A 17,485-nucleotide genomic window follows, 5' to 3' on the forward strand; every position below is an offset into this window, starting at 1 on the left:
TTTTTGGGGTTTCATCTGTTTTTTTTTGGTTTTTTTTGTATAACAACTTTTTGATATTATTTCCTATTTTGTGTAACACATATGGTTACATATTTGTTGTTAAAATAAGTAGTAATAAAGAATAACAAAAAAATTTATTTTGCATTACCTCATCAATCAATTTTTCTTCCTTTAATAGTTCTTTCTGTTTCACTAAAGACTTCGATTGATCCAAACCATTTCGTCGGCGGGGCATTTCGTACAATTACAATAAAAAATCTGAAATTAAAAGCTAGTCTTCAACACTCGACATTAAAATAAAATTAACGCAATGAGCCAATCACTGTTTATTTTCCATTTCGTCCCTTTTCCATTTCGTCATCTGCTTTCTTTTTATTTTAACAAGGCTGAAATCATGGCTGCCGGTTATTTGTTTTATCACTTTAATAAATAAACTTTTCTTAGGAAAAATTTAATGCTATCCCGTGTAAAAAGTTTCAAAAAATTTTTATCCGTAATTTTTTATTAGTAACATTCTTTCCCCAATAAGTTCTATGTACCTTAAGAAAAAACTCAAAAGCCATCTATTGAGCTTAGCAGGCGAATTTCATTCGTTTCCATTTCCACATTTCCCCTCCAACCCTAACTGTCTCACCCTAAATCACTTTGGGAAACTTTGACGGTCTTAGAATGTAAGGGCACATAGCAGAGTGGTAATGCTGTTTGCTATGAATCTAGAGTCCCGTGTTCGAACCGCTGCTATGACTAACTTAAAAAGGTTTTTAATATATGTGTAATATAGTCTATGGCTATGAATGGTGAGATACCAGTGTATCTTCATTGGTGGGGGGCCATCCACAGAGGAAGTTGTTTGATGAACTAGAAGAACTGTTGTCTGCAAAACGAACCTGAATGCACTTAGCAGATGGCTGGTATAAATCACGGAAAATTGACACTCAACAAGTGACCAGAAAGGAAAAATGACACGTGAGAAATAAGGACTTGCAGACGAAGACTAGAAATAGATTTGACAAGGGAAAGGAAAGGGGGGAAGAGAAATTAGAGGGAGGAAAGCGTTGCCAGATTGTGAAACAAAATAGAAACGATTATCGCCGCAACAGCGTTTTTTTACCAAGTACTTAACACTTGACTTAAATTCATTTTTGGAGGCTTTCTTTTTATCGCACGACTGAAATAGTCATTTTAAATTTCATTGCCTACATTTTGACACGGTCTCCCAACAAACCCAAAACCACTTTTCCTACACACGTCCCCATATTTCATAAACAAGCGACAAACAAATACATGCATGGCACAAACACGCAAACAAGATTGCAAACATGTTTACGCCACAACCATACTTTACAGGTAACAGAAGCCCTTCGGGAACCTCTCCAAGGAGCCTCGGCGCATTGGTACCAATTTATATTTCATCGTTGAACTGTGAAGGAAAATAGTGTGAAACTCGGCATACAGATGGCCTTATGTAAACGCAAACAACAAGTAGACAGCATCGTTATGATGACTTCAGTCAAATTAGTTCATTTTCGCAATAAATTGACGTTTTGCTTGGTTTAACTGTAGTGATTATGTAATCGTATCGTAAACTGAGGACCGCAATGTCTCAATGAAGTGTGCTACTCCTTTCAAGTGGGCCCCGTTTTGAATTCCGATTTGTACTTCGCGAAGTTCTGAGCCACAATTACTATTGTCAAGTCGAATAAAATTGGTTTGACGACAAACAATTCCCAAAGAAAATTATACTATACGTTAACAAAGCATAACAAAATTGGACGTTGAGGGGGAAAAGAAATCTCACGAAGTCAGATTTTTTTTTTGTAAGAACATTTTTTGTTAGCGTCGTGGTACCTAACGGTATCATTGGCTGTATACAGAATAGGAAGGGGGAAAACAAACGGCGCAAAAGAGGTTCCCATTGGTAGAGCGTAGGAGAGAAGAACAAACTTTAAGAACTAGAGGAGTTGCTGGTGGTTTCTTTAGTGCAAGTGCAACACCCACTGGACCGCCAGTTGCAAGTCCACCGTGGTCCGAGTCGCACACGATTTTGAGATAGGTGTCGTGTTCTTCCTCTCCAAATCTTTCAGAAACTTTTCCTCGTATCGACAACATCATGTACGTTATTTGAAGTTGTTTTTCCTTTCGCCAATTATTTCAACACATCCAAGCCCCTGCGTGTAGTCCAATACAGGTGAGTTTGTCGTCATTTTCTGACCCTTTTCAGAGGCAAAGGCCTTTTTCTAGTTCTTATTGACTTCTCGGCTAGTGACACAGGATCGAGAGACGCAAAGTGTTATTGAACTTGTTTGTGCTGCCCTACATTCATGCGTCAAGTCGAAAATTGGGTTTTTTAGAGGACGTCAACAAGTTGGCTAGATACGTTTCGTTAGTCAAACGGTGTGGTGGCCGTGAATTGCTATGCGACGAAGAAAAATGGCTGATCTCGTAACGGTACTTTGCCGATGTGTCTCGGCACCCCCCCCTCCCTCTCTCCTACCTTCTTTCCTTTTTTCCCCTACGACCATCGGCTGTTTACTTCCGCGTGTGCGGAGGGCAGTGGCCGTCAGTCTGATCCAGCATTCCTAGTGCGTGCCTTTCTTTAAAACAAAACGAAAAAACAAACTAGAAAGTCGAAAATTCATCTTCTGAAATAGCAGTGGTCAGAGAAAAGCCTATTAGAAAGTGTTTTGCTATTGAACCGTTCAGCTATGCCCAGCGACAACGACTCATCAAATGCTTTCTTTCTCGTGCTAGCGAATTTCACAGACTTTCTCGAGTATGTGAGAAAATAAACCACTGTACCTCCTCAAGAGGTCATGAACCCCTGTGGCCAGTCGCCAAGGTCATGGACCTTTAAATTTAATGTTTCTGTTGCTCTCAGTACGAATGCGTTCATCAACTATGTATGTATGTATTTATTCATTTTATTTTTTTTCTCGTGAAAAGGAAGGAATACAACTGGATAGCTGATCGGAATCATCATGATTCTGTACGTCCTAGTGGCATTTTCAATGTCTTTTATTGCCGTCTATGGTGAGAAAATAATAAAAACATATCAATAATCATACGTCTAAGGGCCAGTTCTGGAGAAAGTGAAGACAGCTGCTTTCTAGTAGTATTTATTTTTGAAAAGTCAGTTACGATTTCACTAAAGTATAAAGACCCATTATTTGATGATTGTGAAAATGTGTCGAGTAAAAAATGTGTGACCTATTTTCGTGCAAATCTGTTTGTCGTTGCTGTCTTCTTCTATTTCTAGGCCAGAGGCGATCTTTTGATCGCCTGACCCCGATAAGATTGCGGTTTTTAATGCGCCTTGTTGATTTATGCGCACAGGCAACCCACTTGACCAACCTTTGCCTTTAAATTCGGATTTTTGGGAAAAAAAATCGCAATACTATTCACATGGAGAATCATCCGAACAAGATGTCCGATTGGCGGAAGAAATTGTCGTCGAGAGATTACGCACCAATGACGATAAGAAGGCTCAACGATTAGAAGCTCAGTTAGAGCTGATAGCTCCTGTTGTCGATCAAGCTGAACGCAAATGGACCCAACTGGCTGATTTGGAGCATTTGAATTTCACGGCTATCGAATGGGAAATCGAAAACGAACTTCCCGAGCCCAACGACCGTACGTGGCGTAAAGGGCGAGGTCGTGGGGCGCGTGGATTACCAGCTTTCCTGGGCAATGCCGTCAAATTGTTTGACCTGAAACAAGTCGTCAAAGAATTGGAGACTTCCGTCATGACTTCCGTTTCTTGCTCAGCTTGTAAAGCAGGTACAGTCGTTCGCTGCCGCCTAACGGCGATTGCCTCGTTCAAATTGTCTAACCCACCGTTACATACGATTCTTGTTGTTTGTTACAGGTGTCGGTCTACTGCAGCATTACGTTGATTCAGGCAAGTCGACAGACGAAATCGTTCATGCAGCCACCAAACTGTGCATGAGTCTCAAAATCGAATCACGTCGAGTTTGCGAAGGCATTATTCTCGCCATGGCTGAAGAAGTTGTCTTTGTTTTGTCGCGGTTGATTCTCACGGCTGACGAAATCTGTGGTTTCGTCATCGGTGACGTGTGTGCCATCCCGTACAACCCGTACCACGATTGGGAAGTCGCTTTGCCGCCCATTCCAAAACCGGCTCTCATTAGCCAACAAATACCCAACGGCGGTGTTGCTGCTCAACCGTTGAAGGTCCTTCACCTGTCCGATACTCATTTTGATCCCTACTATCACGAAGGAAGTACAGCCAATTGTAACGAACCACTCTGCTGCCGACTGACGGACGGCATTCCGGATTCGCCGACTAACGGAGCTGGACGCTGGGGAGATTACCGCAAATGCGATACACCAAGACACACCATTGAAAGCATGCTGCAACATATTGCCAATTATCATCAGGTATGATTTCCTTCCCTCCCCCTCTCCCACCTAAAAAAGAAAATGTGCAATTAAATTTTGATTATGACATTTTGGGTTATTTATCGTGATTAAAAACCCAAGGATATTGACTTCATCATTTGGACGGGTGATCTTCCACCTCACGACGTCTGGAATCAGACGCGTAACGATAATCTCTACGTTTTACGGGAGACGGTCCGCCAGCTGACCTATTATTTTCCCAACGCTCGCATTTTTCCCGCACTAGGCAACCATGAAAGTGCGCCCGTTAACAGGTAAGCTACCAGAAATGTTTACAAAAAAACCAAAATGCTAACATTTTTAAAATACCGTCTTTTTTTTGTTTTTTGTTTTTTGTTTTTTTCTTGGTTTTAGTTTTCCTCCTCCGAATATCGAGGCTACTCATACAATGGATTGGTTGTACGATGAACTAGATCTTCTCTGGCGTAGATGGTTACCCGATTCTACATCACCAACCGTCCGAAAAGGCGCCTTCTATTCAGTTCTCGTCAGCCCAGGCTTCCGGATGCTTTCACTCAATATGAATTATTGCAACAACAAAAATTGGTGTGACCAAGTCCCGATTAGATGCCAAGAAACTAGCAGTTGATAAACATATCCCGTTTCTTCTTTTCTCGACAGGTGGTTATTATTGAATAGCACAGATCCAGCCCAAGAGCTTCAATGGTTAGTTTACGAACTCCAAAGTGCCGAACTCAAGGGCGAAAAAGTACATATATTAGGCCATATTCCCCCCGGCCACAGCGATTGCCTCAAAGTTTGGTCACACAACTATTACCGGATCGTCAACAGGTAAAATCATCTTGTTGGTTCGTTGTTGATTGACCAGTGCACATGTCTCTCGCTAGGTATGAGGCGACCATCGCAGGCCAGTTTTTCGGGCATACTCATTTCGATGAATACGAAGTGTTTTACGACGAAGTTTACCGTGGCCGGGCTTCCAGCATCGCTTATATCGGTCCTTCGGTGACACCTTACTACGGCCTTAATCCGGGCTACCGGATTTACCACGTCGACGGAAATTATGCTGGAACATCCCGCATGGTTGTCGATCACGAAACGTGGATTATGGATCTTCAAGAAGCCAATCGGCACAATGTCGATTCTCCCCGCTGGTATCGACTTTACACGGCCCGCGAGGCGTTCCGGATGCCATCGCTGACACCTCAAGATTGGGACCATTTAGTTCATCGTATGACCTACGACGACAACCTCTTTCAAACTTATTACAAGTAATATTTAGTAATCTTCTCGAATGATTTGTTGATTTCTCAAATGTTGTCATTAAGGTACTATTGGAAAGCATCTCCTGTACGGCCGAGTTGCGATGCCGATTGCAAGAAACGATTACTGTGCGATCTAAAATCTGGCCGTTCAAATGATCGAAAATTGACCTGCCAAGAAATCGAAGAGCGAATTGACAGCACGAAAAAGAGCTCCTCGTGGAAGACGTGGCTGTTTAATGGGTTTGCTATTTCATCTGTTTTCACTTTATGGGGCAGGTTGGCTGGTTATTAGGTGATCTTCTGCTTCTTTCCAAAGATTTTTACACGCTTTAACAATTGGGAATCTATTGTGGTGGAATTTATCCGGTGCTGGTTTCTATCCTTTATCAAAAGCAGCTTGTAGGTTTTGATTTCCCGCTGCACTGAATCATCATATTATGTGCCATTTAATGTACGTGTAATTATTCTAATTCATTGGGCAGAGTTTCAGTTTTGGCACTGGGCTTTACGTTACCTCATCTGCCAGCGCTGTTTGGATAAATGCTCCCATCACAGAACCTCTCGCCTGGATTCAAAAGTGATATTCGCCCTCATACTATATTAAAAGGATTGGAAAAGTTTTATACCGGATGGACGTCTTGTTGTTGTTGACTGTGTACATAATAAAAAAAATAAAAAAATAAAAAAAAAATAAAAAAAAATAAAAAAAATATGGTGTGTTTGCCGCATTCTGTATTTGTTCGCGATTATTTTACATCAACATGAGTATAGACAAGAGAGCATTTATTTTGTATAAAAGATTGTTCGATATATTTGTTTGAAAACAAGGGCACCGAGGCACAAAAGAGGAATGCCAATTTCCGTGTGTTGGAACGATAGGGTCGTTGGACTCCCCTTACTAATACCAGAATTAAGGCATTCATTTTACACGATAAATGAGCAAGACAATTGAGCTTGATTTTAATTAAAGGAAGAATTTTTTATGACAGATAAAAATAAGGTTCTCTGACGTTGTGCATCAACCGAAAATAGAATATGATACAAACAAGATGACAATAGGAAAGAATTCGAAATATGTACAACGGGAGTATTTTGTTAAAAGAAAACCGGGCAGTGCGCAGATTAACAGCACAGGGTGCTCGGAAGAAGGAAAAAATAGAACAGGCAAGAGGTAAGGAAAAAAAATTGAGACAAAAATAAAAATAAAATAAAATAAAAATAAAATAATAATAATAAATAAAAAACATTAAGCACTGCTAGTTAATATGTTTCATTCATCTGAATAGCGAGGCTTTGGTTTTGGTGACCAGCCGGCTGTTTTTGGTCCGTCTGAAACGATTACAGTTGGTGCACTCCTCGGTTTTCTGTTGGTTGGACCGAACGGCGACAAGGCAACGGCAAGCGCGGCAGTAGATGACGCAGTGATGTTCGGACAACGTCTTGGTTAAACAAACCAGCGTTCGAAACTGGTGAGGAACTCTGCTCATATCGATAGCCTCCAATGGAGAAGGCACCGTCCAAACGGTCCCACTTGGCAAGCCAACCACCATCACGTTTTGAATAGGCCGAAGAATTCCTCGATGCGGTCGGTTTTCTATGTTGTTGTGGCTCGATGTTGTTCGGTTTTCGCCGTTCTGATGGCTAACGATAAGAAACTTTGATAGCCGTTTTAACGCAGGTGGACATTCACATACGGCACGGCAATAATCGTCTGACACTTGGCAGAGCCTCATCAGATCTTCATCTGCAAGGCATCTAAAGACCCTTTGGATAGCGGGTATGGAATGACTTCTGATCAAGCAACTCAGGACGTCACTAGGATAGTCTATTGCATCTACATTAACCGGGAGACTTGCTCTAGTTGAAGGGATCCGATCTTCTGAAAAGTATGTCCTGTTCGGCAAAACAGGTTGAACAGGGGTCTCCAGCAACACTGTTGAATTGGATATCTGATGTGATAAAATTGAATCTTCTGTCAGTGGAGTGCTGCAGTAGAGTCGTGACGAGTCCGAGACATCTGATAGGGGTGTAAAAGATCTGCTCGAGGAAGCAATGCTGGATTGGTAACCAGAATCTGCTGTTCGATTCAAAGAGCTTTCACCTAGTCTTGAGAAACTGCTTGTCATCAGTGGCGTGACTCTGTGTTTACCCCTTATACTGTCAGGAAATCTTCCAGCCATTTTCTTTGGGGTGGAATTCAATACCTTAGCGGACAAGCAAAAACAATCAATACAAATTTGACGGTTGATATTTTACGAAGTTACGCGAAACGGCCTTGAAACTTTGTTTTCGCAGTAAGTTGCTGAAAATTATCTTACCTTTTGTTTTAAAAAGAAATTTCTCAGAGTGTCAGCCGCTAATCAGCTTTTTCCACCCTAGACATCGGTTACTTTAATTCTAAAATTGCCTCACTGTGATAACATGACGTGAGCCCCTGAGCGTCGACGGCAAGGTTTTGAATTCGAAATAAGCCCAACGGTATAATTGAAACGGTATGATCCAACATTGCCAAATGTACTTTTGAAAACTCTTTTCGCCAAGCAACGAAGCAAAACCAGGCAGGGCGCACTGGCGCAGCAGGGGTATCGTATATTGTATATACCACTGGCCAAAAGCAAGACTGCAAGAGTTTTCATTCTTTTGCCTCGTTACTCGTTAGAAATTCAGATTTTTTTTTGAAAAAAAAACAACTGTAATTTCATTTATTGTGATATTTTGCAGGAACACGATTTTCTGTTGGTTTTTCCAGGCTCAAATTGTTCTTCCGTAAATCATATATTTCACCAGTCATAATTCACAAGACAAATATCTTTATCTGAGGGAGTATTCAGCCTAGACTTGAATTCAATTTTTATGAGAGTGAATGAGTCCGATAATATTTTAATAAATTCTAACGTTCCATGTATAATCTGCTTTGTAAGGAAATTTAGCAAATAATATTAATTCATCACAAAATGTCAGTCATGTGTGAGTAAGTTACATTGCATCCAATACAGATATAAACTCACGTTCATTGGCAGGGTTCCGAAATGTTTCCGTAAACGTCCTACATAGAATGGCGCCTTACATTTCGCTGGTGGCAGAGAAAGGGTAAGCGACAACCGTTTCAGGGTTATTTTAGGAAAGCGGAAATTCTCGAACAGATACTCTGTTTTGCGCGGAAGTTGTGCAGTGCCATTCCACCAGCAATTAATTTTTGTTTGGTTTTTTAGCTTTTGCCTACTTATTTTGCAATAGTTTTTTAGTCTAAAATTTCAAACATTTTATTTTTTGGGTTATCAGCTATTTTTACTTTTGGCTGCATCATAGTAATCGACGTAGACGTTAGATGGCTTTCGGACAGAAAGATGTAATTTCGAGATTGCTCGTTAGATGCTCGTGTGTGTCAGTTGTAATACATATTTTTTCCTTCTGAATAAAGTGCGGTGATTCCCAAAAATCTCCCCTCCCCCTTTTCCGCCTTGAAGCTCCTAGCGGAAGAAGGGAAGGGGGAATGGGAGAACTACGCAGTTAACGTGTCTTTGCTTTTTGGTAGTAGTGGGCTATCTAGTCAGAGAAGAGTGGGTGGGTTGGGCGAATGAATAAGGTTAGGCTTGGTGGACTTTTCTCCTGACTCAGTTCGTATGCACAAAATAAAATAAAATCTTCATTAAATTATGTACCATATGCATTGATAGACATGGATTGAAAAATGTATTACAATACAAGGCCTCTGCTTTCGTCATAAAATGAACGATCGGTCAAGCAGATTTTTGATTATGGAAGAAGAAAACATCCAAATGACGTACATATGCACCGCTCATGGGGTGGCTGTGGGCTGGAAAATACCACCGGTGAATGGTCGCGTCGCCCATGTTACACTCCTCCTCTTCCTCCCCTTTATCCTTATTCGTTTCACACAAGAAAAGGAAGAAAGAGAGAGAGAGAGAGAGAGAGAAGAGGTTTCCCCCGGCGTTTCAAAACAAATCCCAAAAGTTGGTTCCCCCAGTTAGTCGGGAGCATCTCACCCCGTTGGAACTCCCCGAGCCTGCGCTCACACCGTTTCAGTTTCACAACCGATTTTTAGTTGGAATTTCTTTTTCTTGGTTTGGTGTCATGTGACTGTGAATCACCTGTCGAAAAAATTGCAATGGCCATGGGGATCAGATAGTCGGAAGATAACATTTTTTTTTCTATTTCGTCAGACAAAAGTGTCTCAACACCTGTCATGCCACGACGAAGAGGATCTACCAACAGCGCTGGACGTCGCACAACTAGTAAGTTATGCGTCATCTTCAACTCTGGTGTAGTCGCGCTAATTCAGTTTTAATGACCACTTGAATACTCGTCGGGACTTTGGGGCGAAATTTAGTTTCAACCAGTTTGATACGAAAGTTATTTTCAAAGCTTTCCACATTTTCTAGTCAGTTTGAGAGTCGCCACGATGAGTCGTGAATGGTTGAATTCCCCCCACCACTACCACCTCCTCCTCCTCGTCGCCCAAGGTTGGCACAGTGCCGGCCACCAGACCCTCACCAGACTGCGTCCCCTTCCAACCCGTCTTCTTCTTTCTCGTCATTTTTCTTCTACTTTTTCTCACTTTATCAGGCCTAAACAATTTATTGAGGACTAGAACAATAGTAGATTAAATAAAAGTTGGAAGCAATATAGACGAGCAATGTTGAGTGTCAAGGACTTGAGGAATCCCCCTATATTTAGACCGATTGGTGGCAGCACTAGGCGTCCTTGAACGAGTACACTGGGGCCATACAATAAGTGTCTCGTAGCAATATTCGTATCACAATTCAACTGGCTCGCATGGACTGGAATATTACAAATGATTGCTGTTTATTTTTAAGCCGTCCGTTATAGTTCGACTTTTTGTTAGGCGACGGGCGCCAGATGAAGTTGGCATTTGTCAAAATGGCGTCGACGGCGGAGAATGTGTGGGCAAAAAGCCAAGAAATCCGTTGTTGGTGAGAAAAAAAACCCTGGGGTTTCTCATGTTTTTTAGGCCTGTTCTCCGAAATTCCATCCGACACACACCTGATGTCGGAATGTTGTGGAAAGAAGGATAAAGGAAAAAAAATGGCGGTCGGCCACGCCACCACGTTCAACCTTGTAGGGAAGCCCGGGTGTTTCGCAAGGAGGGTTTCCCTCCCACCAGCCTTGCCTTCAACCTTGACAGCCTCCGGGTGGGTTGAAGGAAAGGGATTTTCACTCTGCCTTGTGATTGGTCCTCACACGAGCAAAAGATTGGAAACGAGAGGAATGCGCGCGCGCCCCCTCCCCACCTCCCCTTTTTCCCGCCGCCGACAGCCACGTCTCTTCCTTCTCTCTCTTTTTCTTTTTTTTTTTTTCATTCAACCCACGCGCAATGTTGCCACTTTGCCATAATTTAAATTACCAAAGTTTGATAAAACCGATGGCTAGTTGATAAAAAGATCTGATCCATTTTTTTGCGTATCAGTAAAGTATAGAAAAATAAATTGGACATTGACCTCAGAAATATTCTAATGCCGCTTCTGTTTTTGTTTGATAGGGGTCACCGCAAGTCTATTTTTCTTCCTCTAACGGATCCCTCCAAAAGTTGTCTGCTTTTGGCTCTTTAGAGCTTTTGACTATTTAATGGCGACTCGGGTTGTGTGACTGCATTCCTTTTCTTCTTCTTTATTTTGAATGCTGGTTTTCTCGATAGATCCGCCATTTAGGCGCCGATGTGTTATTGTGTTTTTTTTTTTTTTTTTTATGTTACGTCCTGAGGAATATTTTCTAATGTTCATGTGCGTCGTAGGCGTTGCGAATAAGTTTTACGTACACAAAATTAGTCACCTGTATTTCTTGATCGGTCAAATACCTGCAGGGCATTAGCCAGAAGAGGGGCTATCGTCAACTCTGTAAATAAACAAAGTGCTAGAGTGAGGCGGTTAGATGGAATGTGACCTTGCCAAACAGGTCATCCGGCAAGAGCCCCCGTTGTCAAGGTTTCCTTATCACCTCAAGGCTTTTTCACCTGTCTCCCCTCTTGGCGTTTCTTCCCGCCCGATGATTCAATCCAATGGGATTTCCCTCCTCGATTTCCTTGCAATAATTTATTTTTCTTACAGTTGAAGATGGACGTTGCAATGGAAATAAGAAAACCATGGCGCCTCCACGTTCGACGACTAAAATCGTAGTGGCCTCCCCACCAATTGCTCAGCCAGGTACGGAAAAACTTCCTACCTCATTGGTAGCAATCGTTGTTAACTACAATTTTCCCCTTAATTTTATTGATTCATTAAATATTTTCTATGCATGTACAGTCAACGAAATTCCAACGGAAGCAACGCAGTCCAGTGATCTTGGCTACTTGCACAAAAAGTTCAAAAAAGTAGCTGCTACATTTTCGACTACTCCCGAACCAGATGGTCCGACCGAACAGACAGTGGACGATTCGGTTGATTCAAAGAAAGAAGACGATGGCTCATCAAAATCGTCAAAAAGTGGCCGATACGTGTGCCATTACTGCCAACACGCTTGCGCCAAACCCAGTGTGCTGGAAAAGCACATCCGGGCGCACACCAATGAGCGGCCATATCCGTGCATTCCATGCGGATTTGCATTCAAAACCAAGAGCAACCTGTATAAACATTGCAAGTCACGCACGCATGTTCTCAAATTGGAAGAAACTGGTGGAACTGCTCAAGGCACAGCATCGGCCATCATCGATGCGGTGGAAGGCGGAAGCGACGATACCTCAGACGATAACGTTATGCTCGACGATAGTGACGATGGAGAACCTCTCGTCCCTGCCGAAATTGTTCCGGTGTCAACCACCACGCCCGAAAAATTCAAAACGCCATATAAACCCAAATTTCATAATTTTAAAAATGCCGAAGACAATTTAGAAACATCGCAGACGGCAGATGTTGTGGAAGGACCGAATCGACCCAGCCCAGGGTTTCTCCACGAAAGGATCAGTCAAATAATCAGCAAGAATCAAGCCATTGTCGAAACATTAGATCCAATTTGGCCCAGGCGCTACGTCCGTCAATCCAGTCGCGATAACAAGGAAACAGCGAAGAATCCGCTGGTCTTATCATCTCCCGTCAAGAAAGTCGCCTCAACCGGAAGAGAAAGGAGCTGCAGCCTGAGTTTGGTTCCGCATCAAGCTGAATCCATCGTGACTGCCCCGCTAGTTATTCCGGCAACAACGCGAGTACTGCAAGACAGTTGCGATGAAAGCCAGCGCAAAAGGTGCTATTCGGAAGGACCGGCTGTGACGGACAATCAAATCCGACATTCCGTCCGGAATTTATTACAGCAACCTGCCAAGCCCCGCTCGTCGGATGTATTCAATCCGCAAAATCCAGAAGGTTCAATTATTAAAGATATCCTATTGAAAAGCCGTGGATTACTGCCGGTGGTGGATGGCAAAGAAGTTGACCCGCCAACGAAAATGTCCTCTTCTTTCACCGTGAGTGCTCTGCTCAATCCGTCGACAACCAGAGCCAAACCAATGGAGATTCCGCACACCAGCACAGAACTGACAGATGATCGGCCGGACGGAGGAGCAGAGCAGCCATCCAAAAGACTCAAAGTGTCCAGTCCGGAAATTCGACCAACGCAATCGTCTTACCTTCGCGAAGACCGGATACGTACGTCGCTTCCGCTTTTCGGTGGTGAAGTGGAAATCCACGATGGACCTCAAAGGACGGTGATGCGGATTGATCCGTCGGGTTATGCCGAATCGAATCGAAGCAATGGGCAAACGGAAACACAAGCCGTCATCGTGACGAAAGCCAGTTTGAATTCTGGTGGTGGCATCGTTCGCATTCAGCCGCAAGAATGCCGCATTTTGCCCGTTATCAAAACGGTGGGACTGGAAGCGACCCGCAGCGTCATTCAACCATCTGTGCCTTATATTCCGGGAATCCCCGGTCCTTACAGTTCAAGTGGATGGCTCCCGGCTTCCACCGTCACCTCAATCACGATTACTCAGTCTTCTTCATCCATGATCTGTAGCTCATCAACGTCGCGTCCCGTTCCTTCGATCACGGTGCATCCACCGCCACCACCCAGTCATCAACCTAGTGGAATTGCCCCGCACCCCGAAGAACGGACGGACAGTGGATTCGGTGACGAGGATCCACCGACGTCATCCAAGTTTTTGCGTCCAAATTCTTTGTCGTTGCAGCCGGGAACGTTCAATTTGAAAAAGACGAATATGGCCGGATTGGATCATTCGGGTCAGCCTAATATGTTGTGCGTTTCGGGAGCGGGCATGACGCTCATCAGTCCCGAGACGCCACGTCCTCGCAAATTATTTCGACAGTTGTATCTCAACGGGCACGCGTACACTTATCTGGGCCTGAAATGTTCGACCAGAGTCTATTTTTGCTGCTTGTCCCGGGCCCAGCCCATGTACGTCCCGCATCATCCCAAATTGTCCATGTATTCGCAATGGAAGACGAGAGCCCCAGTCTCGGCGCCACCGGGACTCGAAGCGTCCAGCCCAATTCAAACAATGGCTCTTTACGATTCAAGACAACGCCCATCTACTTCGAGCATAGCTCAAGCCAATGACCACTGTCGAATGATTTTAACCCATTCTTCCTATTGGACGAACAGAGATAGACCCACTACGACGCATTTCAAATTAGAGGTAGCCGAAGAATCGGACCTTTCGGTTATCGTTCGTCCTGAAGTCACCCGAACAGAGAATGAACCTGCTCGTCCTCCGGAAGCCACCAGTCCATCGGTTCGGCAGCAGCAGCAACAGCAGCAGCAACAACAACAACAACAACAACAACAACAACAACCGAAACGTGTGCGGATTTTTGCCGGTGGTTATAAATCGACCGAAGATTATACGTACGTTCGAGGTCGGGGTAGAGGGCGTTACGTCTGTGAAGAATGTGGCATCCGCTGTAAGAAGCCGTCAATGTTGAAGAAACATATCCGGACGCATACGGATCTACGTCCGTACACGTGCAGGCAATGCAACTTCAGTTTCAAAACCAAAGGTAATCTGACGAAACACATGAAATCCAAAGCCCATCACAAAAAGTGTACGGAGTTGGGCATCGTGCCCGTTCCCACCACCGTCGACGAAGCCAACATTGACGAAGACAGTCTGGCCCGGCAAGAAACACTCAAAAAGATGAAACTGGCCAGCGGATGTGAAGGCGATTCCGATCTGGACGATGAAGATGATGAGGACGACGATGAAGAGGAAGACGAGGAAGTTGAAGAAGAGGAGGATGAAGTGGAAGAAGAAACGCCAATTGTACCCGTTCAATTACCAATGGGACAATTTGAAGATGCAAGTGAACCCATTCGCGAAGAACGAGAACAAGAAGTGGCTCGCAGTCTACTCGATCTGGGTGTTATCGCTCCAGCTGGCTGTAAACCTACAACTTATCCGTACGCCAGCCATTTTCATTCGACGGACGAGGAAAACCCACATCCGCCTGTCGAGGAATTGAAGGAAGATCCTCCAAAATCTCAACAACCAATAGATTTATCGACAACCAACGCAATCGCCTCGGATTCCGCACTGTTGGCTTCCATTTATTCGCCCATAGTTAGCGAAACAGCAGCTCGACGAGGCACCTCACCCGACATCGGTGCCCAACCGGCCTCTAGCGGAATGTTGCAAGCATATCTGACGGAAAAGGCCTTAAAGGAAGGACTCATGAAACGTCATCAAGTTAAACTGATGACGCCATCGGTCGTAGTGGAAAATCCTGTCGTCACCTTCTTCCCCGCCCAATCGAGAACAGACAGAAGTCGTTCGGAATTTGTGGTTCCTCTTTCGTCAACCTCTGCGGCCATACCCACGTCGGCGACCGCGTTCAAATTGACGGACGACGGTAAAACGGCGTGCAGCATCTGCAACAAAGTGTTTACAAAACCGTCCCAATTACGGCTACATATAAACATTCATTATTTTGAGAGGCCCTTTCGGTGTGAAGCCTGTGCCGTTTCGTTCCGCACAAAAGGTCACCTGCAGAAACATAAGCGATCGGTTACGCATTTTAATAAAGTTAATATGAATTTGACTTTTGGGACTCCCAGCACGGAGAATCCACGCCCTTTTAAATGTTCCGATTGCATGATTGCCTTCCGCATTCACGGACATTTGGCCAAACACCTTCGCTCCAAAATGCATATAATGAAACTTGAATGTTTGGGCAAGTTGCCTTTTGGCACTTATGCCGAAATGGAACGGTCAGGAATCAATCTCAACGAAATTGATACAACTGATTGCCACAATTCGCTTGAAAGTCTTCAGTCGCTAGCGCATCGTCTTTACAAACAAGATCCGTCCAAAATTCAGCAATGGCAACAAGAGGTTTGTTTTTTTTTTTTTTTTTTTTTAAGTTTCTTTCCTATAATTGTTTCGCATTAGGCCCAAGTCGCAGTGGAAGCTAGTCTGAGAGAACGGACGATTAGCGAATCGTCGGAAGAATTTTCGGATGTTGCAGACGAATGTGATGAACTGGATGAAGATGGAGAAGACAGCGAAGGTCTTCCGGATGGAGCGGGAGTCGAGGAAGCTCCACCAAGAAAACAAACACCCCCCATTCGACCTGAAACGAATCATACTCCTCGCCCAGTATCTCCACAACTGGATGCGAGGAAAGCTCCTCCAGCCATGTTTTGTTCCGTCTGTGGAGAGTCGTGTATTTCTATGGAAGCGTTCCAATCGCACGTCATGGAAAAACATCCGCCTTTGTCACCACCTTCTACGACACCCGTCAATTCTTGTTCTCCAACAACTGAGTCTCCCGCCAAATTGGCGCCGCCCAGGTCAGACATTGGCAGGTATACTGCATAGCTTAAAATATTTTTTTTTTTTTTTACCCGTTGGTATCTTGATGATTTATGGCAATAGGATTGTCAACCTTGCTGCGGAATCGAGACGTTCTCCACCTCGTGTATTGGAAGTGACAAAATCGTCGTGGAATCGAGGACCAAGTGATCTCCAACACGCCCAACCTCGTGGCTTTTATCATCCGTCAACAGCTGCCACAGCTCATTCGTCTGCTAATACGTGGCCACCACGGCCACCGATGTTTGGTGACGTGATGAGCCTCAATCCCATGCCGGCTATTCCACCTCAGTGGCATCAAGATCCGGCTGCCATGGCCTGGATTGCATCACGCCACATGATGTTGCCAATGGCCGGCCACCCGCACAACTACACCAGCGGACATCATGCACATACGACAAATGGAACTATGCAGCCACGACACTACAGTCCCACGACTAGTTCTTCCACTAATGAGGATACCCTCTTTGCCTGCGAACTTTGCGGGAAATCGTTTATAACCAAAGACACGCTCCGACAAGTAATTTGCATTTCTATTCATCACCCAACAACTTTGTGTGTCATTAACGTTTGTTTTCTTTAGCATATGTTGGCTCACGCTCAGCCTCGGCCATTTGTTTGCGAGTTTTGCGATGCTGGATTTACCACTCAGAAGCAACTCGAGTCGCATTTGGTCTTGCATCGACCACGGACATCCTGATGGCCAGCATTATTTTTGTTTTTCTTTCAGTGGCAGCGTGTGTATGATGTAGATGTGTGCTTGCACCCGGTGAAGTTTTGTCCTCCCACGGTATCTTTATTAATAGCGTCACATTGTTTCGAGCGTGTTATTGTGTAAATGCTTTTGCTACTATTTGGGTCGCTATCTTTATTCATTTTGCTTATATATCCTTTGCGATAATTTTATACACGCTCTTCATATTGCGTCAAATTCAGAAACATATCAGATTGACCCGGCATGTATAGATGACCCTTTTTAATTTTTCCTGCTCAATCAACTTGTTAATAAACTTATTTTTCGATATGGGCTATTATATACTTAGTC

The 17,485-nt window shown here is 43.8% G+C and overlaps 3 protein-coding genes across 5 annotated transcripts; 2 read left to right on the top strand and 1 right to left on the bottom strand.

The window, feature by feature from the left end:
- The first annotated feature begins 1,492 nt into the window (after positions 1-1,492).
- Positions 1,493-6,373, top strand: LOC116929692 (sphingomyelin phosphodiesterase). 2 transcript variants are annotated; one of them, XM_032937012.2, is made up of 10 exons: positions 1,493-2,188; positions 2,944-3,030; positions 3,334-3,777; positions 3,866-4,398; positions 4,501-4,673; positions 4,774-4,965; positions 5,041-5,211; positions 5,268-5,651; positions 5,709-5,885; positions 6,128-6,373. In XM_032937012.2, the coding sequence occupies exons 2-10, from the start codon at positions 2,979-2,981 to the stop codon at positions 6,183-6,185; spliced, it is 2,184 nt and encodes a 727-aa protein (XP_032792903.1). In that variant the 5' UTR covers positions 1,493-2,188; positions 2,944-2,978; the 3' UTR covers positions 6,186-6,373. The 2 variants fall into 2 exon arrangements, with proteins under 2 accessions (XP_032792903.1, XP_032792904.1); XM_032937013.2 differs by having other exon boundaries at positions 2,948-3,030.
- Positions 6,361-8,158, bottom strand: LOC116929732. Its single transcript, XM_032937073.2, has 2 exons — positions 7,964-8,158; positions 6,361-7,849 (listed from the first exon to the last, which is right to left on the bottom strand). The coding sequence occupies exon 2, from the start codon at positions 7,823-7,825 to the stop codon at positions 6,920-6,922; it is 906 nt and encodes a 301-aa protein (XP_032792964.1). The 5' UTR covers positions 7,826-7,849; positions 7,964-8,158; the 3' UTR covers positions 6,361-6,919.
- Positions 8,159-9,614: 1,456 nt separating this feature from the next.
- On the top strand, positions 9,615-17,464 carry LOC116929673. Of its 2 annotated transcripts, none has more exons than XM_032936974.2 (6): positions 9,615-9,901; positions 11,732-11,827; positions 11,927-15,960; positions 16,018-16,433; positions 16,504-16,960; positions 17,024-17,464. In XM_032936974.2, exons 1-6 carry the CDS (start codon positions 9,853-9,855, stop codon positions 17,138-17,140), a joined length of 5,169 nt encoding a protein of 1,722 aa, XP_032792865.2. In that variant the 5' UTR covers positions 9,615-9,852; the 3' UTR covers positions 17,141-17,464. The 2 variants fall into 2 exon arrangements, with proteins under 2 accessions (XP_032792865.2, XP_045034004.1); XM_045178069.1 differs by having other exon boundaries at positions 16,018-16,418.
- Positions 17,465-17,485: the final 21 nt, after the last annotated feature.

Source organism: Daphnia magna, linkage group LG8, assembly GCF_020631705.1.
Source record: "Daphnia magna isolate NIES linkage group LG8, ASM2063170v1.1, whole genome shotgun sequence".
Lineage (NCBI taxonomy): Eukaryota > Metazoa > Arthropoda > Branchiopoda > Diplostraca > Daphniidae > Daphnia > Daphnia magna.